Source organism: Felis catus, chromosome A2 (assembly GCF_018350175.1).
Source record: "Felis catus isolate Fca126 chromosome A2, F.catus_Fca126_mat1.0, whole genome shotgun sequence".
Taxonomy (NCBI): Eukaryota; Metazoa; Chordata; class Mammalia; order Carnivora; family Felidae; genus Felis; species Felis catus.
Genome location: NC_058369.1, coordinates 25490309 through 25514306, shown reverse-complemented (window position 1 = coordinate 25514306; position 23998 = coordinate 25490309). Strand labels below are relative to the sequence as shown.

At 37.8% G+C, this 23998-nt stretch overlaps 1 protein-coding gene across 17 annotated transcripts in view; it reads left to right on the top strand.

Annotated features, from left to right (window-relative positions):
• Nucleotides 1-23998, top strand: part of DNAH12 (dynein axonemal heavy chain 12) — a 221014-nt gene that overhangs the window by 130795 nt on the left and 66221 nt on the right. For all 17 annotated transcript variants that reach the window (XM_045051717.1, XM_045051716.1, XM_045051715.1 and 14 more), the window contains 9 exons: nt 2583-2744; nt 8928-9122; nt 15704-15837; nt 17634-17796; nt 18552-18632; nt 19227-19403; nt 20657-20788; nt 22868-22957; nt 23552-23692. In XM_045051717.1, the coding sequence (XP_044907652.1) occupies nt 2583-2744; nt 8928-9122; nt 15704-15837; nt 17634-17796; nt 18552-18632; nt 19227-19403; nt 20657-20788; nt 22868-22957; nt 23552-23692 (1275 nt within the window). The remainder of the gene's footprint in view (nt 1-2582; nt 2745-8927; nt 9123-15703; nt 15838-17633; nt 17797-18551; nt 18633-19226; nt 19404-20656; nt 20789-22867; nt 22958-23551; nt 23693-23998) is intronic.

Genomic DNA, 23998 nt, shown 5'->3' with positions numbered 1-23998 from the left:
GATCTGTTTTGTTGTTGTTGTTGTTGTTATTTTAGGGTTTATTTTGATTTTGTTTCTGATTGGGCCATGTTTCCCTGTTTCCTTGTATGTCTTGTGATCTGTTGAGTTTTGAGCACTGAATAAACTGCCACCTTTCCCAGTCTTTATAGACTGGCTTCATGCAGGGTGGAATCTTCACCAATCACCATGTTAGAAAATCTGGGACTTCTCAGAACTTTTTTTTTGGGGGGGTACATCTTTTTTATGGGTTGTGTATGCACTTTTGTGTACTCTAGTATATACAGGTGCCTTGGGCTATCTTAATTTCCTGTTTCTTCTCATTATCTGTTGGTATTGGTTTTTGTTGTATTCCACTGCCCCTAATCTCTTGCTCCCCCTGGCACCTTCCTGTGGAACTTCAGAGTCTCTGCTGCTCCATTTTGCAAGGGCACTTGCCTCTGTTTTCAGTGGCCTCCAACCTCATATCAAAACTAAGCCCTGTTCCCATAAGCGCCCTAAGACAGGTGAGACAGAAATCAGTGCCTCAGGTGGCCCCTAGACAAGCCAGAATACTCAAAGTAATTCAACTCTATTCCTTCTGCCTTGAAGAAAAATCTCTTTAAAAACAAATCTGATATGATTAGATATAATACTTATTTAAAAGCTACCTTTACTAGTTTTGTTGATAGAAAAGTATTTCTAGGAACACACCAACTTCCATATTGGAGGATGACTTTTATGGGAAAGGCATAATTTTGTATATATTAACATTCAGCATTTATTTTTTTTTTTAATTTTTTTTTCAACGTTTATTTATTTTTGGGACAGAGAGACAGAGCATGAACGGGGGAGGGGCAGAGAGAGAGGGAGACACAGAATCGGAAACAGGCTCCAGGCTCTGAGCCATCAGCCCAGAGCCCGACGCGGGGCTCGAACTCTCAGAGCGCGAGATTGTGACCTGGCTGAAGTCGGACGCTTAACCGACTGCGCCACCCAGGCGCCCCTACATTCAGCATTTATTTAAGTGATATGATTTATTTAAAAGATATAATCTAGAAATAGAAGTTTATTTTAAAAATCACTTGCTGGGGGTGCCTGGGTGGCTCACTCAGTTAAGCGGCCGACTTCAGCTCAGGTCATGATCTCACAGTTTGTGGGTTTAAGCCCCGCATCTGGCTCTGTGCTGGTAGCTCAAAGCCTGGAGCCTGTTTCAGATTATGTGTCTCCCTCTCTCTGCTCCTCCCCCTCTCACATTCTATGTTTGTCTCTCAAAAATAAAATAAATAAACATTAAAAAATGTAAAAATCATTTGGGTACCTGGGTGGCTCAGTTGGTTGAGCATCTGACTTTGGCTCAGGTCATGATCTCGCGGTTTGTGAGTTCAAGCCCTATGTCAGGCTCTGTGCTGACAGCTCAGAGCCTGGAGCCTGCTTCAGATTCTGTGTCTGTCTCTCTCTGTTCCTCGCCCGCTCACACTCTGTCTCTCTCCCTCTCAAAAATAAAGATTAAAAATAAATAAATAAATAAATAAATAAATAAATAAATAAATAAATAAAAATTTGCAGAGAAGTAATGCTGTTTTCACCTGAAATATATCTAGTGGAATACTGGCAAATGTTTAACAACCAACTCTCCAGGGGGTTCAGGAGAACCTCTGGCATTTGACAATTTCTGTGGTGTAAAAACTCCCACCATGGATGATTGAAACTCATGCATGGATGATGTCACTGAAAACAGAGCTGGAAAGAGTTCTGTGTTTGAGCACCATTATATGGTATTTTACTGTATAGACAACAATAAATTTAAATAATTTCGATAAGATAAATAGTAGTAAATATAAGAAGTGATAAGATTTTTGTTTTGTTACCTTTGTTATTATAATTATAAGCTTATATAATTTAATTTTTAATGCTGTGTCTAAAAATCTTCTCACAAGTTCTGAAATTTTAACGATTAGTTCTAGCATCCTAAACAAGTCTGCTCCACTATGCCACTGAGTCCGTATCTTTATATTAATTGGGAATCTTTGGTTACAATTGACAACACAACACAAAACAAAAAACCAACTTAAGCAAAATATGGAGTAATTGGCTTACATGACAGAAGGGTCCGGAGGTAGATAGGGCATTGATATGGCTGAATTTAGGAGCTCAAATTAAGCACTCAGTAATTACTCTATCTCCTGGCACTGCTCTCCTCTATTTGGTTCCTTCTCCAACAGACTCATTCCATGAGACAACACTGTTGGCCCCTAGCAGTTTTAGATTACTGGTCTTTATATCTTCCCTCTCAGAATGACAGAGATTCTTTCTGTTTTCAAATCCATCTTAGTCCCTGAAGTAAGAATCTGATTGGGCTGTCTTAAAATCATGCCCTCCTCTGAATCAACAACTATGTCTAAAGGCTCAGGAAACTCTGACTAGTTGGGGTTTCCTACTCTGGGGATGGGAAAATTGGAGACCCTGAAAAATAGCCCCATCAGAAGTGGAAAGAGGTACCACTCTAAAATTGAGATATCATTCTCAAAAGAAGGGAAAGGAAGGGAAAGCAAAAACAACAGATGTGTACCACATTCTGCTTACAAGTGTATTTTTACTTTAAGGTTCTATTAAGGGACGTGGGCATGAAGGGCCAGAAGACAGTCTTTCTAATCACGGACACTCAGATTAAAGAGGAAGCTTTTCTAGAGGATATTGACAGTGTGCTCAATACTGGAGAAGTACCTAACATTTTTGCTGCAGATGAAAAACAGGAAGTGATGGAGGTAAATGCTTTTTAGGGAGTGCCACTCCCAGCACAGAAATGTTCTTGTCTAGCAACTTTTTCTCTGCTCTTCAGGATAAGTACAGCTTGTGAATAGGATTTTTGTAATTAAAAAATTTAAAGTATACTATTTTAATATATCTTTTTTTTTGGTAAACTTCAAATGGCTTCTACCATAGTTATGAGATAGAATTTTTATAATTCATTTTTTCCTAATGATGGCAATTTCATCTCTTTTATTTAGTATGTCTTATGAGTGATTAGACATTTTAAATCACATCTTAGGGTTGCAAAGATAAGAAAAAAATAGAACTTTGAAACACTGCTTGAATAGCTGTTATGGTTTACCACTGGTTAACAAATTTTTTAAAAATTAGTAAAGGCAAGTACTAAAGTACTAAAGTAGTTTTAGTAAAACTACTTGTCTCAACAATTCTGATGTGTGAAAATCGTGCTTTGTGATTTAATTGACAAAAAAAGATAGTTGTGAAATGCCAACACGTTTGATGTCCTTTCCTTCTACCCCCATTTCTAATATCTTCCTACACAAGATCTCTACTAGTGCTTTTTCTTTCTTGTTGCTATAACTACTTTTACCCATAGAATATATCACTCATAGCTGGATGCTTCATTTCAGTTTCCAGAGATAACATCTGTAGTAAAATGGATTCACCCTAGTAGTTGAAGCACCTGCATTTCTCTTGTATGGGATGGAACTAATATATATACATGATAGTTCCTCCTACATAGGGTTGTTGTGAGGTCTGAAGGTCAAATGAAATGAAGCATTTATGGAGCATTAGGTACTTAGAAAACCCTGAGTAAATGGTATCTTACCAGTCTGTGGCCTGGGGTGGGGAAGGAGAAAAGGAGTAAAGAAAAGATCCCAAGTTCTCTCTTTCATCTGGGTAATGTCAAGGATGTGGCCAAGACTGATGAAAAAATAGTGACTTTCCTAATTCATAGGATAAATTCATCCCTTTACTCTCATCCAAGAAATAGCCACCCCTGGGGAGTGGGTATTCCTAAGCTTTGCTAAACTTTCCTGTTCACTTTAGCTATTTATTTTTTCATCCTGTCATGTTGCTACAAAACTTTTCCATTGCTTCAGTATTTTGTTTGAAAATATAAATAAAATTGATAAACCTTTCATTTTTTTTGAAAAGATAAACAAAAATGAGAAACCTTTATTTTTTCAAGATTGGTTTAATATTTTTTGAAATTTAAATCCAAATTATTTAACATATAGTGTGATAATAATTTCAGGAATAGATTTTAGTGATTCATCACTTACATATAACACCCAGTGCTAATCCCAACAAGTGTCCTCCTTAATGTCCTTACTCCTTTAGCCCTTTCCCCCACCCAGCACCCACCAGCACCCCTCAGTTTGTTCTCTGTATTTAAGAGTCTCTTAGGATTTGTCTCTCTCTCTGTTTTTATATTATTTTTGCTTCCTTTCCCTTATGTTCATCTGTTTTGTGTCTTAAATTCCACATATGAGTGAAGTCATATGATATTTGTCTTTCTCTGGCTGACTAATTTCACTTAGCATAATACACTCTAGTTCCATCTACATTGTTACAAATGGCAAGATTTCATTCTTTTTGATTGCTGAGTAATATTCCAGTGTGTGTATATGTGTGTGTGTGTGTGTGTGTGTGTGTGTGTGTGTGTACCACATCTTCTTTATCCATTCATAAGTCGATGGACATTTGGGCTCTTTCCATACTTGGGCTATTGTTGATAGTGCTGCTATAAACATTGGGGTGCATGTGCCCCTTTGAAACAGCATATCTGTATCCCTTGGATAAGTACCTAGTAATGCAATTTCTGGGTCATACAGTAGTTCTATTTTTAATTTTTTGAGGAACCTCCATATTGTTTTCCAGAGTGGCTGCACCAGTTTGCATTCCCTGACCAGCAGTGCAAAAGGGTTCCTCTTTCTCCGCATCCTTGCCAACATCTGTTGTTGCCTGAGTTTGTTAATTTTAGCCATTATGACAGGTGTGAGGTGGTCTCTCATTGTGGTTTTGATTTGTATTTCCCTGATGATGAGTGATCCTGAGCATCTTTTCTTGTGTCTATTAGCCATCTGGATGTCTTCTTTGGAAAAGTGTCTATTCATGTCTTTTGCCCATTTCTTCACTGGATTATTTGCTTTTGGGGTGGTAAGTTTGAGAGGTTCTTTATAGATTTTAGATATTAACCCTTTATCTGATATTGTTATTTGCAAATATCTTCTCCCATTCTGTCGGTTGCCTTTTAGTTTTGATAATTATTTCCTTCACTGTGCAGAAGCTTTGTATCTTGATGAGGTCCCAATAGTTCATTTTTGCTTTTGTTTCCCTTGCCTCCAGAGACATGTTGAGTAAAAAGTTCCTGTGGCCAAGGTCAAAGAGGTTGCTGCCTGTTTTCTCCTCTAAGATTTTGATGCTTCCTGTCTTACATTTAGGTCTTTCATCCATTTTGAGTTTATTTTTGTGTATGGTGTAAGAAAGTGGTCCAGGTTCATTCTTCTGCATGTCGCTGTCCAGTTTTCCCAGCACCATTTACTGGAGAGGCTATCTTTTTTCCATTGGATATTCTTTCCTGCGTTGTCAAAGATTAGTTGCCCATACTTTTGTGGGTCCGTTTCTGGGTTCTCTATTCTGTTCCATTGATGAGTGTCTGTTCTTGTGGCAAAACCATACTGTCTTGATGATTACAGCTTTGTAATACAGCTTGAAGTCCAGAATTGTGATGCCTCCTGCTTTGGTTTTCTTTTTCAGGATTGCTTTGGGTATTTGGGGTCTTTTCAGGTTCCATACAAATTTTAGGATTGTTTGTTCTAGCTCTGTGAAGAATGCAGGTGTTATTTTAATAAGAATTGCTGCTTCAGTATTTTTTTGTGGTACGACCCAGCAGTGACCTTAAGAACTTCTTTCCTTCACATTCCAAGTCTAGGAACATCATATCAATTCATCCACAAAGAAGTAGCCATAGTTAGAATTCAAGAGTACTGAAATACATCCCTGTTTCTCTTTGCTTTATGCTGACCTTTTAAAATAGAAAAGGTAAGGGGCACCTGGGTGGTTCAGTCAGTTAAGTGTCTGACTCTTGGTTTTGGCTCAGTTCATGACCTCATGGTTCATGAGTTTGAGCCCCATGTTGGGGTCTGCACTGACAGTGTGGAGCCTGCTTGGGACTTTCTCTCTCCCTCTCTCTCTGCCCCTCTCCCACTCACTTGAGCGCATGTGTGCATGCACATGAACACACACACACAAACACACACATTCTCTCAAAATAAATAAACTTATTAGAAAAATAAAGTTGAAAAGGTAATATGAAAGAAGTTCTATAATTTCTTTCTATACTCTGTACTATCCTGTACATCCCCCTTTGAAGACTACATCTTAGGCTCTGCTTACTTTATCCCTCTGACAAAGATTTTAGTTTAAACCTCACTTCTGATAACTGGCCTGTATGGCTTGGACTTTACCCTGCTTAGAGAATACCTTTTATAGTACTCAGCACATGTCTCTGACTTCAGCAATAGAGTTCCAGCCTCAGACCTCCTTTCCAGACTATTTTTTCCACTGTTCTATTTGCCTTCCTTGCAGAATTAAATTATTTCAGTGTCTTCCTGAATAAAACAGTGACTTCTTAAAAAAATTTTTTTTTAAGTTTGTTTATTTTGAGAGAGAGAGCAAGCACAAGCAGGGGAGGGGCAGAGAGAAGGAGAGACAGGATCCCAAATAGGCTCCGTGCCATCAGCACAGAGCCCAGTGTGGGGTTTGAACGCATGAACAGTGAGATTATGACCTGAGCCGAGATCAAGATTCAGACTCTTAATGGACTCTGTCACCCAGGTGCCCCAAAACAGGGACTTCTTATTCACCACATTTAGTGATATTTTCTCATTTCCTTTTTACAATTCTCATTCATATTTGATGTAATTCATTATTCTCTTAAGTTTTTATTTTTATATACTTAGAGAGAGAGAGCACACGTAGGGGTTGGGCAGAGAGAGAGGGAGAGAGAGACTCCCAAGCAATCTTCATGTTCTGATAGAGCCTGACACAGGGCTTGATCTCACAAACCGTGAGATCTATTCTTTAGCTTACACTGAGGTTCACTCTGTGTTGTACATTCTATGGGTTTTGACAAATGAATATTGATGTGTATTCACCATTAAGTGTCATACAGAATAGGTTCCCTGACATAAAAATGCAATGAGTTCCACCTATTTATGTCTCTCTTCCTCCCCTGAACCCCTACCAACCTCTGCTCTTTTTTATGGTCTCCATAATTTTAGCTTTTCCAGAATGTTACGTAGTTGGAATCATACAGTATGTAGCTTTTTTAGATTGGATTCTTTCAGTTAACAGTCTGAATTTAAGGTTCTTCCATATCTTTTTATGGCTTGATAGCTCATTTATTTTTTATCACTGAATGGTATTCCATTGATTGAAAGTATCACAGTTTATTTATCCGTTTACCTATTGGAGGACATCTTGGTTGCTTCCAAGTTTGGGCAATTATGAATGAAGCTGCTATAAACCTTTGTGTGCAGGTTTTTGTGTGAACATAAGTTTCAATTCTACTTTCCCTTGACTGTTGTGAAATTTTACTCCATTTATCTAATTTTTTCAGTAGCTGCTCATTTTCTTACACCCCTGGATCAGTCCTGTTTACAAAATATATGTGTGTGGGGGGGGTGGGGGGGGGACTATTCTCCTATAGACAGCTTACCTATCTAGAAGCATTAACCATTATTTCTATGTAAATAACCCCCATACTTAAATTACCATCCTAGCTCTTTTCGCAAACTTTTGTTCTGCAGTTACAACCATATATTACCTTTCTGTATTTGCATCTCGAGTATTAACTCAGACTTAATGCAGGTAGACCACCTGAACATAATTTCGTAGACTAACACTGATCATAATAATCATAACTTGAGAATTACTCTCATAATGTATATACAGAGTCAATTTATAATTTTCCATGAAGATAGATATCCCATAAAGCAGAACATATCTACAATAGAGAATTCTTTGAGAAATCAATTCCTTGCAGTAGCAACAGAACTTATATGATCATTGTGACCATTCCTTATATCTGCTATCAAAACATGTTTTTAAATCTATTTATAAGATAATTTATTGACTATGAAATTTTTTTGTGCTCTGAACAAGGAGAAAGGCAGGATATGAAGTAAAAGCTAACAGTCACTTAACTATGCAGCAAGAACTATTGCATGTGTTCATGTGTAATAACTCAATTGATCCTTCAACAACCCTCTGATATAGGTACTCTTTTGCCCATTTTACACATGAGGAAATTAGGTTACAGAGAGGTTAAATAACCTGCCCGAAGGGCACATAGGTAATAAACTGCAGGCTGTGACCTGAATTCAAGAAGTTTGGTTTTGGAACCATGATGCCCAACGTCGTGTAGAGATAAAGAAAGTTAAAAGTCCCCCATAATCTCATTATCAGACAACCCTATTAACATTTTTTAAATATAACAATGTTGTAAGAATAAAGTTAGAGTTCAAATAGCATAAAAATGTCCAGAATGAAAAAAAAGAATGATACAAACCAAAAAAAAGTCCAAAACAAAAAGTGAAAGCTTTCTTCTCATACTCCCCCTTAAGTCCATCTCACCAAAAGTAACTATTGTTAATAGTTTCTGTGATTACTTTCATAAACGGGTGTGTATGTACTCACACATGCACCTATGTGTTCTTTTAACAAAGATCATATTACACACTGTTGCATAACTTGTTTTCTTTTCACTTATTTTATCTTGCTGATCTTGCCATAGCACATTCATCAATGCACTTCATTTAACAGTTGTATAAATTTACAACCTATGAATGCTTTATAATGTTTTTAACTGGACACTTCGGTTGTTTAGGTTTTTCCTCTTAGAAGCAACGTTGAATTATAGTCCTATACATATATCATGGTGAACTTTTTGTGAGTACCTTTATAAGTTAAATTCTTGACAGATATTTATTTTCAAATTATAGAATTATGGACTTGGAAGAAGTACAAACTATATCAAAGTCACTTTATTGATATAAAAACTTTAAAGATATTTACAAGGGGAATAATAAAAATTCTTAACATTCCGGTAGTTATTAATCTCATTATCAGATTGTCTGGTTTTGTTTACAAGGTTTTTATTTCCCTAGGGTGTTCGTCCTGTAGCTCAGGCTGGCAGTAAACACTATGAACTCAGTCCCTTGGCCCTGTTTGCATTCTTTGTGAATCGCTGCAAAGATAATCTTCATGTTGTAGTGGCCTTTAGCCCCATTGGAGATGCTTTTCGGAATCGCTTGAGACAGTTCCCATCCCTCATCAATTGCTGTACCATTGACTGGTTTCAGGTTTGTAATTTGGGGGCAGAGGGGTGGGGGGAATGGGCAACTAAATCTTTTAGAATTTTTCTGAAATCTTACTCAAGCTCTATTGATACACATTCAGCACATGTTTGTTTCTTGATTGCTTGCTCTAATGACAGGCATAGTGCTCGGTGCCAGGGACTGATAAGTCTACATGATCCCCACAAGGAGCTCACATTCTAGACTGGAAGATAGAAAAGGCAGTTGATAAAGGAGTCATCACAATCATATAAAAGAGCTATAACCTTGGTGTGGAAAAGATGTACTTATTAAGACAGTGAATCTCTAAACTATGAAAATGAAATACATAGAGGAGGTGTGTATTAGTAACCAAGAGAATGTATTACACACACGCACACACACACGCACACACACATATATATGTCTAAAAAGATATATAGGTAGATCTATATCTGTTGATATTGATATCTATATCTATCTATACATGTATTTATTATAAGTAACTGGCTCACATGATTATGGAGGCTGACAAGTTCAAACATCTGCAGCCAGCAAGCTGGAGACCCAAGAGAACTAATGGTGTAAGTTCCAGTCTGAAGGCCAGCAGGCTTGACACCCAGGAAGAGCCAATGTTTCCATTTGAGTCCAAAGGCAGGAAAAAACTGAAGGCAGTCAGGCAGAAGGAGTTCCCCTTATTCTGGGGGGTGTAGGAATGTTCAGTATTTTTATTCTCTTCAGACCTTCAATTGATTAGATGAGACCCATTCACATGAGGGAGGGTAGTCTGCTTTACTTAGTCTATTAATTTGAATATTAAACTCCTCCTAAAGCACACTTCATAGAAATATCCAGTGTAATGTTTGACCAGATATCTGGGCACCTGGTGGCCCATAGTAAAATTGACACTTAAAACTAACCATCACAAGGGTATAGTAAGTGCAAAGGGAGAACAGTGAGGCGGGCATGTCTCATTTGGGCAAATGCATATAGTTTGGTACAGGTGACTGGCACTGAGGATAGCAGGAGTTAAGCTGGAGCTTTGAGTTGGTGCCAAGTCATATGGAATTTGTGAATGTGCCTAGGAATTTGGTTTTGCACCAAAGACATTGTGGGGGCATTAACATATATTTAGCTAACATATTTAGAGGAAAAAAATCCAAATACTTGGAGGCTATATGGATGGTTTGGAATAGGGCAAAACAAGAGACAGGAAGACCAACTGAGTGGACATTTCAGTCAAGCCAGCAGCAAATGATGAAGGCTGCCACTTCACTTAACCTTAAGGCAGGTTGTCACTGCCTGTGTAAGACCATAAAGTACTTATGCTCTTGAGAATAGTAGCTCATGCACCGGGTGTTGTATGGAAACCAGCTTGACAATAAATTATGTTAAAAAAAATAGTAGCTCATGGTATCTTCTATTTAATTGTTTTATGTCCAAAAGAATGTGGACTATAGATTGACCCTGGATAATTTATTTTATTTAATTAATTAATTAATTTTTAATGTTTATATTTATTTTTGAGACAGAGCATGAGCAGAGGAGGGACAGAAAGAGAGGGAGACACAGAATGTGAAGCAGGCTCCAGGCTCTGAGCTGTCAGCACAGAGCCCGACATGGGGCTTGAACTCATCAACTGCAAGATCATGACCTGAGTTGAAGTTGGACACTCAACCAACTGAGCCACCAGGTATCCTGGACAATTTCTTTTAAAAATAAATTTCTTTGGGGGCGCCTGAGTTGCTCAGTTGGTTAAGCGTCCAACTTTGGCTCAGGTCATGATCTCACAGTTCATGAGTTCAAGCCCTGCGTTGGGCTCTGTGCTGACAGTTCAGAGCCTGGAGCCTGCTTCAGATGCTGTGTCTCCCTCTCTCTCTGCCCCTCCCCACTCATGCTCTGTCTCTCTGTCTTAAAAATAAATAAAACATTAAAAAAATTAAAAAAAAATAAGTTTCTTTGGGCATGTGGGTGGTTCAGTCGGTTGAGTGTCCAACTTCGGCTCAGGTCATGATCTCAGGGTCTGTGGGTTCCAGCCCTGTGTTGGGCTCTGTGCTGACAGCTCAGAGCCCGGAGCCTGACTCAGATTGTGTCTCCCTCTCTCTGCCCCTCCCCCACTCGTGCTCTGTCTCTGTCTCTGTCTCTCTCTCTCTCAAAAATAAATAAACATTAAAATAAATTAAAAATAAATTTCTGGTGCTAATTTGTTTTATTCTCTTTTACCTATTTATCAGTTGCAAAACTAGTTCTGCCTTGTTTTTTAGAATATTTTTTAATGTTTATTCAGTTTTGAGAGACAGAGCACAAGTGGGGGAGGGGCAGAAAGAGAGAAAGACACAGAATCCAAAGCAGGCTCCAGGCTCTGAGCTGTCAGCACAGAGCCCAATGTGGGGCTTGAACCCACAGTCCAGGAGATCATTCGTGACCTGGGCCAAAGTTGGATGCTTAACCGACTGAGCCACCCAGGCGCCCAACTAGTTTTTCCCTTTTGAGGACTGTTCATATGTTCAGCTAGTGGATATTTTAGTGTTTACACAATAATAAAAGTTGTGTGAAACAATTTTGATTTATGTAAACTGTATCTTAATATTATATCTATTAAGCAGCCAAAAACCAACCCAACTCTGTCCAACCATAAATTTTTCTTTCGTGAAATCTTATAAGGATTATTGGCTACTTCTGAATATCTTTGTCATAACCATAGACTTTGTATTCTATTACAAGCGATTCATAGCTGTTGAGAAAATTTTTTTAAAAGAGGGAGCTGGGAGTTGCAAATAGATAAGGGAATTTAGGTGGGTAACAGAGGAATAAAGGTTTTTCAGTGAAACAGTGGGGGATAGAGGATCTGTGTCAGAATGATGATAATGGCGTTGTCTGGGGCCGGGGTCTGTGAAGTTCAGGAAGTGAGTATAAACCGCTATGTGTCCCATAGCTCAGGACAGCATTGAATTTTTGGCTAGATCTTTTTTCTTCTTTTTTTTTTTTTAATATATTTATTTTGAGAGAGAGCACACAAGTGGGGGGAAGGAGCAGAGAGAGAGGGGGAGAGAGAATCCCAAACAGAGGCTCGAACTCACAAAGCATGAGATCATGGCCTGAGCCAAAAATCAAGAGGCAGACGCTTAACCAACTGAGGCACCCAGGAGCCCTGGCTAGATCTTTAGTCTCAAAGTAGCGTGTGTACTTACCAGGGGTACCAAAGAAATTCAGATGATAAGGGAAGGAATTACTGGAATATTCATTCATTTTTGTATGAAATATTTTATATGGATTAACAGTCTACTCCTACTCAGTTTGTATGTCAGATGACCATATGTCATAGATAGTATGTAAGGTGCCCTGAGGGATCCCTGTGATAAACTGAAAATTGAAGATGTAATATAATGAAGATCTAAATGGATTTAAGAAAATGGCATAAACCAGCATGAGCTAGCTTGAGCTCTGTGTCAGCCACATCTTGAGGCAAAAGCAGTGACTACTTAACAAGATCTGACAAGATATTGGTTAGAACATATTTAAGAAGGCTGTCTAAAATATGGATTTATACTGACTGTTTAAACAACAAATCTTATCCCCAGGGCGTATCATACCTTGCAATATTAGCTCATGATGTTTTCCTGTCAGTAGCCATTTTCTACCCACTCCATCCTTGTCTATAGAATTCTGATTTTGTCTGGAAAATCACCCTCCATGCAGTCATGTATCACAGGGATTGATTTCTGGCTCGTCCAAGTCATTTTTGGTGCTCTCATGCCTCCTACTGTTGATTGTTTTATACATGAGCCTATTCATGACCTACTCCTTGCCAATGGATCCTGAATTCAAGTCTGTTGGGAAGCTTTGGGGATTAGTGTAAGAAGAGTATAACTCTTCACTATAAGAAGTGTCACATGGTAGGAAAAGGGCCTTTTCTGTCTCTCAAACTTGTTGTTGGAGGATGTAATGTCCATAGCTGCAACAGTCCTCTTGCCACCAAGATGGGGCAAGCCCAAGGATAAAATAAAGTACATGGAGAATGGTAGAGCAAAAGGCTGGAAAGAACTGGATCCTTGATATGACTGAGCTTCTAAATTAAGCAGCTCTGGAAGTACTCTACTTCTAGACTTCTTACTATATACAATGATACATTCCCTTTGAAGACACAGTAAGACTGGTTTCTGTCACTGTGGCCATAAATATTCTAACTAGTACAGATAGTTATTAAACTTTCATGATTAGCAGGATAATTTAAAAAAAAGCACCCAGAACACAAAGATAAACCTTTGTAATGTTTTCAGTGATGTATGACTCCTATGACATTCACTTACTCTGGCATTTTACAAAAATTCACTGATCTCAATAATCTTTAGAAGCCTCTTTGAAAAATTTGTTAGTATAACATGAATACAATCTGTTAGTAAACTTGCATATACTGGCAGTGTGTGTTTAAAACTTTTTTTACTAATGGTGTACTAGGTCAAAAAAGTTTGAATTTCACTAGAATGGAGGGCCAGACACTGAGAAAAATTGATCTTAAAATGAATATTGTCTGACACAAAGGAAAATAATTACAAGCATCTTGTTGAATCTAAATGAAATTTGGAAAATACTCTAATGAGCAAGTAAAAATTAATTGCTCATTTAGCATAAATTATTTCATCGAATAATATTTGGAATCATTATTGACAGGTGCTGTCTTAGGTACTGAAGATAATGGCAGGGAGAAAAAGTCCTTTCATGGATTTTACATTTTAGTGGTCAGGGGAAACAGACAATGAACAAATGGACAAAAAAATTTACATTGTGTACTTTTAAGTGCTAAGAAGAAAATTCAGGACCAGGAAGAGAGAAATGAGGAAAGGAGTGGTGTTTTACAATGAGTGTTCTGGGAAGACCTTCCTAATAAGTTGGCCTTTCTGCAGAGATGTGACGGAGAACCACATCAAAGGTCTAGGTGAGGAGGGTTCTAGTCAGAGGGAATAGCAAGACCCAAGGCCCAGACGCAGGAACACAGGTGGCATGTTCCATGAAAAGCAGAGGAATCCTTTCACTGAGACCGGGAAGGCTGGAGAAGAAGCAAATTTGGGGGGAAGAAAATCAAAAGTTCAGCTCTGGATGTCATAACAGGAATTATGATGGACTGCTAATAACAGAAACCCAAGCTAAACGTATGAAGTTTTTCTCTCTCATAGAAGAAAATCTGAAGGTAAGAAGACTGGGCTTTTATGGCTTGACAAAGTCATCAGAATCTAAGGTTCTTTCTTCTTTACTATCCTTAACATGTGGTTTCTACCCTCAAATTCATCTTATGGTCTAAGGTGGCTGCTGGAGCTCCAACTTCCACATCTGTGTCCCAGGAAAGAAATAGAATAATAGAAGGTTAGGGCAAAACCGACACACTTTACACCTGTCAGAAAGGCTAAAATTAACAACACAGGAAACAACAGACGTTAGTGAGGATGGGGATAAAGGGGAACTCTCTTATACTGTTGGTGGGAATGCAAACAAGTGCAGCCACTCTGGAAAACAGTATGGAGGTTCCTCAAAAAGTTAGAAATAGAACTACCCTATAATCCAGTAATTGTACTTACTAGGTATTTTCCCAAAGGATACAAAAATACTGATTTGAAGGGGTGCATGCACCCCAATGTTTATAGCAGCATTATCTACAATAGTCAAAGCATGGAAGCAGCCCAAGTGTCCATTGACTGATAATTGGATAAAGAAGCTGTGGTACATATATACAATGGAATATTACTCAGCCATCAAAAAGGATGACATCTGCCATTTGCAATGACACGGATGGAGCTGGAGAGTATTATGCTAAGTGAAATAAGACAGAGAAAAACAAATACCATAAAATTTCATTCATATGAAATTTAAGAAACAAATGAGCACAGGGGAAAAAAAAGAGACAAACCAAGAAACGGACTCTTAATTATAGGGAACAAACATGGTTATTAGAGGGGAGGTGGGGGGGGGATGGGTGAAATAGGCGATGGGAATTAAGGGGTGCACTTGTGATGAGCACTGGGTGTTGTATGGAAGTGTTAAATCACTACATTGTACGCCTGAAGCTAATGTTGCATTGTATGTTAACTAATTGGAATTTAAATAAAAACCTTTTTAAAAAGGGATACATACCAGCTCTAACCCTTTAAAGAGCCTTTCCTGAGGTTCCCACCCAACAACTGCTTATATGCCTTAATCTGCTCTGAATTTCAGGGGAATCTAGGCAATGTGGTCTTTTAGCTGGGCCTATTGCCATCTAGAATAAAATTGGAGTCCTTAGGAAAAAGAGCTGATAGGTATTAGGTGGGCAACTAGCAGCCTCTGCCATTGTCATGCTAACTTTGGGATGTCTACTAGATGTCCAAATGGAAGAGTTAGGAAAGCAGTGTAATGTATTCTTGTTATGTAAAATACCATTGACGCTTCCTTTATATTTGCTCTTTAATTATAAACTCTTTCATGGATTTAGTTGTGACCTCAGTCCACCTAATTCTATTTTTCCAATTAAGGTTTTAATTTTCTTAACCCCAAATTCTTTTCATCCAGGAAGACACATAGTTGGAGTGGGACTACCCATCTTAAATGTCTTAAGTTTTTCTTTTTCTTATTTTTAGCCATGGCCTGAAGATGCCCTTGAACTTGTAGCTATGAAATTCTTAGAAACACTGGAGCTTACTGAGGTTGAAAGACGAGAGATAGTTCCAATCTGCAAACACTTTCACACTACCATTATGGATCTTTCAGAAAGGTTAATATTAATAAATTTTAAAATGACAATAATGCCTTATATTTTAACATGTCTCTCTCTGTGAAAAGCTCAAAATTTCAATAGGATTTCTATGTCTTCTAAACATTTCTGATCATTTAATTAAGATCTCAGCTTGCAATAGAATAGAAAACTACTTAATCTAGGTTTAAGGAAAAGGGGAGAATTTATTATAAAGATACAAGGGTATCTCACAAAGCTTAAGAAAAAGAATACAGCTGGATCACAGATACACTGGAAACAAGAGTTAGAAAGTCATCCTAAACCCAGAAATATTTTTTCTCTGTTTCTCATCCTATTTTGCCTCCCTTTTCTGATTCTTTCTCTTTGTAGACTATATTTTCCTTCTTTTTCTTTTTTTTTTGCATTTATTTGACTTTCTTCCAGTTTTATTGACATTATTGATATAACATTATATAAATTTAACAGGTACAGCCTAATGATTTGATATATGTATATAATGTGAAATTATTACTACAATAAGTTTAGTTAACATTCTTCTCAATTTTTTCTTGTGATGAGAACTTTTAAAATCTACTCTCAGCAAATTTCAAACACATAATACAGTATTGTTAACCATAGTTACCATAGGGCACATTACATCCCCAGAACTTATTAACCTTGTAATTGGAAGTTTGTATCTTTTGACCACATTCATCCATTTCCCCCACCCCCTACCCTCTGCCTCTGGAACCACTAGTTTATTCTCCATGTCTATGAGTTCTAGTTCTCCTCCTCCTCCTCCTCCTCCTCCTCCTCCTCCTCCTCCTCTCCCTCCTTCTTCTTTAGGTTCCACATATAAATATATAAATGAGATCATATGTATTTGGCAGACTGAGTTTTCTACATCTCCTTGCATGTGGAGGAAATTGTCTGCCTCTTGATTCTCAAGTTTACTTCTTACAATTCCACCAACAGGCAGGCAGATTGGCTGTTTCCAGCTCCCTGTTCTAAATTTATCCCAAAATGTGATAAGCCTCATTTGTGTCCAGTGCCCAACCCTAGTCTAATCAGCTGTGGTTAAAGTGGCAGGTTTCAGAGAACAAACATTGCTGATGGAGCACTGGATGGAAGTTTTCAGAAAAGGGAAGAGGGGTGGTGGGCTGTGGATAACTCAGAAGTATCTATTTCATCTCTGTTCATCTCTGACACCCTCACTTCAAAAGTATGTAAAGCCAAGCGCTCATAGTATATTGCCTATCCAGAATCATACAGCCTCGTGGCATAGTTGGATTGGACGGGTGCACCAAGCAGTGGGCTCTACTCTGTGTACTTGCCATGAAACAATGTTGCTTCCATTGTTTCCATGTGTTATGTGTAGTAGTTTTACGCTTCTGGCCATACTCCACTCAGCCAAAGTGACAACACTTTGTGCAAAGAATGGGGACTCGTCCTTGCTATCCTATCTGCAACACCTCTCCCTACGACACTTCCCTACCTTACACAGTATCTTGAGTCCCTTACAGTGCTAGTTCCTCCTAGCTTATGACACATATAAAAAGGCCTGTATCTTTCTTGTTCTTGCTCACCTTTGATACCCATCTTTGGTGATTTGTGCTTTTTAAATACATCATTGCTATTTGATATTTTGCAGATAAGAAATCAGGGCATGCTTATGTGGAGAATTCTTAGAATGTTATAAAGTTTAAGAACTCAGCAGTTTCTGAATGAAATTAACCTTTATTCTTATAGGTTTGTTGTTGATGCTTTGTTGAATGCACTTCTTACTCTGTGCAACTCATTACTTTGGAGTAAGATATGTTATCTGTCTCTCTTAGGTTCTTGCAGCAGTTAGGACGGCATAACTATGTTACTGCTACTTCTTACCTCGAACTTATTGCCTCATTTCGACAGCTTTTGACTAAGAGGCGACAAGCTGTCATGGAAGCAAAACAGAGATATGTGAATGGGCTTGACAAATTAGCTTTTGCCGAGTCTCAGGTAAATTTGATGAGCTGCTCACAACGGTAATATATAATTTTTCATTGGGAAATATAAGAAATCATAAATAACGAAGAGTTACAGTTTATCAAGAATACATTATGTGCCAGGCATTGTGTTATGTGCCTCACACACATTCCTTCAGTTATTCCTCATAACCACTCAGTGAGGTAGACACTAATGATCCTCATTTTACAAACGAGTTACAGTCAGTTTTAGAGAAATTCAGTAAGTTTCCCAGACTCAAATACAGACTTAAATAGTCCTGTTTTATTCTTAATTTTTTGGCATTTGGAGAGAATACAGGAAGTCTGAGTTTCCTTTTTTTGTTGTAATATAAGGTTTTATTAAATATACGATTTTTTTAAATAAGTGCTAGTAATACTTACTAGTATTAGTACACCGTAAGCAATACAGGCTTGGGTGATTCATATGCACTGTATACCATGCATCGTATAATAGGGACACTCCACCCTGCCACCTTTTTTCTATCTGCATTTCTTCCATGACAACCGCATCCTCTCACAGCTCTGTCATATACGTGAGGAAGATAAAGTCTCTTGTGAAGAAAACTGGCATGGCTTTGTTTATCATATAAATAAGTGAGGGAAAAAGTTAAGGTTCGCTGGCCCTAATGCTTTATGTTTGATACGCTTTATGTTACGCTTTATGATACGCTTTATGTTTCAATTTTTTGTGGTTAGCTTCCATAGCTCTTGTAGCTATGAAAACTTAATGACAAATTGTCTGTTTAGGTTGGAGAAATGAAAATGGAGCTTGTTCAATTACAGCCCAAATTGGAAGAAGCTAAAATTGAAAATGCACATATGATGCAGGTAGAGTATCCTGAGTTTTTAATTTTTTATTTATTTTTAATGTTTATTTTTTTGAGAGAGAGAGAGACAGAGCACGAGCAGGGGAGGAGCAGAGAGGGAGGGAGACTCAGAATCTGAAGCAGGCTCCAGACTCTGAGCTGTCAGCACAGAGCCCAATGCAGGACTCGAACCCATGAACCGTGAGATCATGACCTGAGCTGAAGTCAGACACTTAACCGACGAAGCCTCCCAGGTGTCCCTATCGTGAGTTTTTAAAAATTGATGTCAGACGACAATTGAAATGTGTAAAATTAGCCTTGAAAATACGCCTTAATTTTTTGACACTACACCACTAGATCTTAGGGGCCTTACCCTTTTCTACTGCCTGGCTATCTTCCGGAGTCCCACATGACTTCTGTTGATTTTGAAAGGAAGCGGGAAGCCCATTATCCCATTAGGTCCCATGTATTCGCATTTCTCCTCATTCTATCCTGGGACCTCCTGCCCTTCAACATGATATGTTGAATTCCCTAATCTCCAAACATTCTTTTGCCTTTAGGAAGGAGAAAGCAATAGGATGTTGAAGGAATTATCTTTGTTTTTTTCTTTCTTTAGATTATCGAGATAGAGTCTGCACAAGTGGAAGCAAAAAGAAAGTTTGTGAAATTAGATGAAGAGATAGCCAGTGGCAAGGCTGAGGAAGCCCAAGCTCTGAAAAACGAGTGTGAGAGTGACCTGGCTGAGGCAATTCCAGCCTTGGAAGCAGCCCTGTCTGCCCTGGATACACTCAAGGCAAGTGTTTGAATTCACTACCTTGCGTTTCATCGACAAACTAGGTCACAGGTCCCTGTTTCATTAGGTGTGGCTCTGTTCCGCTGGGTGGCACTTCACTCTAGATGACCACGAGCATTAATTTAAGTAACTGTTTATCACTGTGTGCCAAGGACTCTTAGCACTCCATCCTCTGAAACTCAGAGGATTCATGATGCCTTCAAACCTCGCCGATTAATATCATTGATATTAGGTTCCCTTTTCACTGAGAGTCTGTGGCCTTGTACTGTTCCTGGTATCAGGCTATATGAGTTAGGTTGCAGTTGCAGGGTAGAGAACTGTCTCTATTTAATACAAGCAGACAGGGATTCCTTAAAGGATTCCTTAGAGAATTCTGTAAATGGATTACACAAGTATTGGAAGAGCTGAAGAAAGAGATCCAAGGCTGAACTGCCAGGAATGACTCCCAAAGACAAACTGAAATGGCCTACCAGAGGAACGATCCCTCTGAGTCAGAAGCCTGCAGAGCCACCCTCCAGAGCCTCCACTGTAATCTCTATCAGCAAACGAGGTGCCTCACACCCTGCCCATCGTCCTGTTTATTTAGTCAGAACTCTGGTATCATTCAGGTGATCTATGGCAGAACCCAATGACCACCCACAGCTCCAGTTTATGAGGAACTAAGATATATATAGTTGTTAGCTTTCCACCAATTGCAAAGAATGTCAGAAGGATATTGGAATGGATGATATGTATGTGGATCTATTGTGTCTGTCATAACAATATATGTCATTTTAGAAAATAAGTTTAAATTAGGGTCTACCTCTACTTCAGTTTTTTGGTAAAACTAATATATAAGTAAATATAGAATTAAGTCTTTATCTAACTCAGTGTTCTTAACCTGGGCTCGGTGTATGGGCTTGTTATATGATTGTATGCAAATTTTTTGTATACGTGCAAAAATATTTCTGGAGGCTTCATAGGTGTCAATATTCTCATGAGGATCTATGAACTCCCAAACATTTGAGAACCATTGGTCTTAATCTGTGCTGAATTTAAATTCTCTTTTATTAATTATTTTATAATTATGCAAAGCCAAAACCAGTTATAATTTCAAATGAAAATCAATGCTATGTTCTAACATAATTGTTGGAAATTACGTTAAATCAATTAATTTCCAACATAATTGATGTTATTCTCCAACATTATTTTTTTAAATTCTCATTACTTAAAAATAAAGTACTCTGAGGGTACTCTGTTCTCTTTCAATTTAGCCAGCTGACATTACAATTGTGAAATCAATGAAGAATCCTCCGTCTGGTGTTAAATTAGTTATGGCTGCTATCTGTGTCATGAAAGATATAAAACCAGAAAAAATTTCAGATCCTTCAGGAACTGGAGGCAAGGTAATAACTAGACACAAATCTAAATCATATTCATGATTATACATAACACCTTGCAGTAACTATTATCAAATTAAATGTCAACAGTATCCAGTTCAGGAAAGAAACCTCGTTTTCCAGATTGGACAGATTCAGAAGAAAGTATGGAAAACACTATCTGCATGTATTCCAGGGTAAAGCGAAGGCAGTACAGCCTGAGAAAAATGTGCTTCCAATTGCTTCTGTTTCTTTTTCTGTCTGTGCAGTGTTACCTGCTATCACAGGGTGGGATTAAATAAACACTGAGGTTTGTGAGATGTTTCCAGCTAAGATTCTCAGGAACTTTCTCTATAACCACATAGGTGTTATTTCAGAGCATTCAAAAAATTCTGCTGAGTTAAGCAATATAGTGAAGTTGTTCAAAGCATGTGTTCTACAACCAGAATGTCTGTATTCAAAAATCCTGTCCTGCCAGCCATGTGACCATGGGCAAGATACTCAATTAACCTTTGTGGAATTATTATAGTACATAATTATTATAGTACCTGCTGCACAAAGTTAATGTGAGGATTAGATTACACATATGGATAGATACATACAGATTATACATACAGGTAGATACATAAAGATTATACATACAGGTAGATACATATAGATTATACATACAGGTAGATACATATAGATTATACATATAGTAGATAATATAAAGTTCTTATGTATAAAGCCTTATAAACAATAAGTTTGCAATAGATGTTAGCTGTTTTTTTTTTTAATGTTTTTATTTTTGAGAGAGTATGAGTGGGGGAGGGGCGGAGAGAGAGGAAGACACAGAATCTGAAGCAGGCTCCAGGCTCTGAGCGGTCAGCACAGAGCCGGACGTGGGGCTTGAACTCACGGACTGTGAGATCATGACCTGAGCCGAAGTCAGACACTTAACCGACTGAGCCACCCAGGCACCCCATATGTTAGCTGTTGTTATTATGATTATTAGTCAAGGTTATAGTCCTTAAAAAGGAAGGCATAACATCCATCCTAAACTAAATCTATGGACTTATTTTCTTTTCAGGCTTATTTATAGTACCTAGGTTTCAATTCCTGAATTGGGGAATTGGGATGTGTGTGTACATGCATAATAGAAAATAAATAGCTTCTTACTTTACCAAGTTATTCTCATTTATATACACACTTACAACCCTACCTATCAGGATTCTGGAATTAGGAAAAAGGATGGTGAGCTACTTACTTAACATCTTTGCCAGCACAAGTACTATGTGCTTTATCCTAGAACTGGCAGAGTGATGTGTAATCTTTTTCTTCTTACTCTTCATCTCACTTGGGGAGCCTAGGTGGGTGAGGCAGTCATCTATAAGAAAAATGTTTGCTACCTGTCTTAGTCCATTTGGGCTGCTATTACAAATTACCATACACTGGGGTGGCTTATATTTATTTCTCATAGTTCTGGAGGCTGGGAATTCTGAGATCAAGGCTCCAGTAGATTCAGTGTCTGGTGGAAGGCCCACTTTCTGCTTTATAGATGGTTTGCTTTTCACATGGCAGAAGTAGGAGGGAGCTCTCTGAGGACTCTTATAAGGACACTAACCCCATTCGTGACCTAATCACCTCCTCACAATCCCACCTCCAAAGACCATCACACTGGGGATTACGTTTCAACATACGAATTTTGATGGGGGAGGACACAATTGTCAGTCAATAGCACTACTTTTCTGGCTTGAAAGAATCAAGAGTAAAGGAAAACAAAACTGGAAATAATAAAAATACATTTTCTTAGATGAAATTCTGATGGTGTTTATGCTAGTTGCTTTTCTTACATTTCCTAAAGAGGAATAATTGCATCATTTGCCCTTTCAATGTTTACTTTTTTATAATAAATTCAATGTATAAATACATGTTCATATTTTAAATGTTTGATATGTTCAATATGTTCTTGGAGAGAGGAGTCTCTTTATTTCCAAAGAGATGTAAGTTGATATTTTGAAAGTGTATGGTTTCTCTGGATAATACAGCTTAAACTTCAAGAAGAAAAATTTATATTGAGCATCTTTAATCGTACATTTAATACGTTTCCATAAATTTTATTTATAGATATTAGATTACTGGGGACCTAGCAAAAAGCTTCTGGGAGATATGAATTTCTTAAGAGAGTTGAGAGAATATGACAAGGACAACATTCCAGTGAGTTTCATTGATTTTTTTGTATAACTTTGCCAAGATGTATAAGATCTTTAACATTATGCAATGTTATATAAAACATAAGAGGATGGTCCATATTTAAGATTAAAAGAATGAAGGAATTATTGACTTTCTTATGAATTCTCATAATGCATAAAACTGCTGCTTCAGATCATTGAAAGTCATTTAATAAGTTACTATTTTAGTGTATTATTAACATGAAACAAGTCTCTGTCTTCTTAGAATAGTTTAATAAATCTGAAACACAAGTGTATGTGAGATAAAAAAAGTATAGTGCACTTTTCCATCCAAACTTGTATTTATTTATGTCTAATTATTCTTTTCTCCTTTTTCTGTATATCTTTCCAATCTCCAAAATTCTTAATTTTTTTTTAGAGGAAACATCTTGCCTCGATGTCTATAATCTTGCATATTTTGCTCACAAATATGACTTGTGTTTCTGCTACAATACTTGACCTTGGTTTTTAAAGACAACATAACTTTCTTACACAACTTTTTGCTGTGCATGATTATTTTTTCATCTTATGATTGTATGATACATGTTGAAATTTTAAGATCTAAATGCTTGCTGTATAGGTGACTGTTATGCAGAAGATACGTGGCGAGTACCTAACAAACCCTGAATTTGACCCTTCTAAGATTGCGAAAGCTTCTTCTGCTGCTGAGGGTCTGTGTAAGTGGATCATGGCTATGGAAGTGTATGACAGAGTTGCAAAGGTATTTTGAGGATCAGTACATTCATTTTGTCTTGAAATATTCCCAGAAATTAAAATCTATGCCTATATTGACAAGTTAAGAAGTTTCTAGACATGATACCAGCAAGAATTTGTCTTGCTACAGCACAAACGCCAGATGTTAAGTACCTAGTAGATGAAGAGAATACTTGTGTGTGACATAACCTTGCCAGGGCTAGTGTGAGTGGTAGCACTGTGGGAACAGGGGTGAATTGGCCAGACTGACCTATAGCTATAGAGACTTAGGGTATAAAAGAATTAGAGTTTCAGGAGCAAAGAAAACAAAACA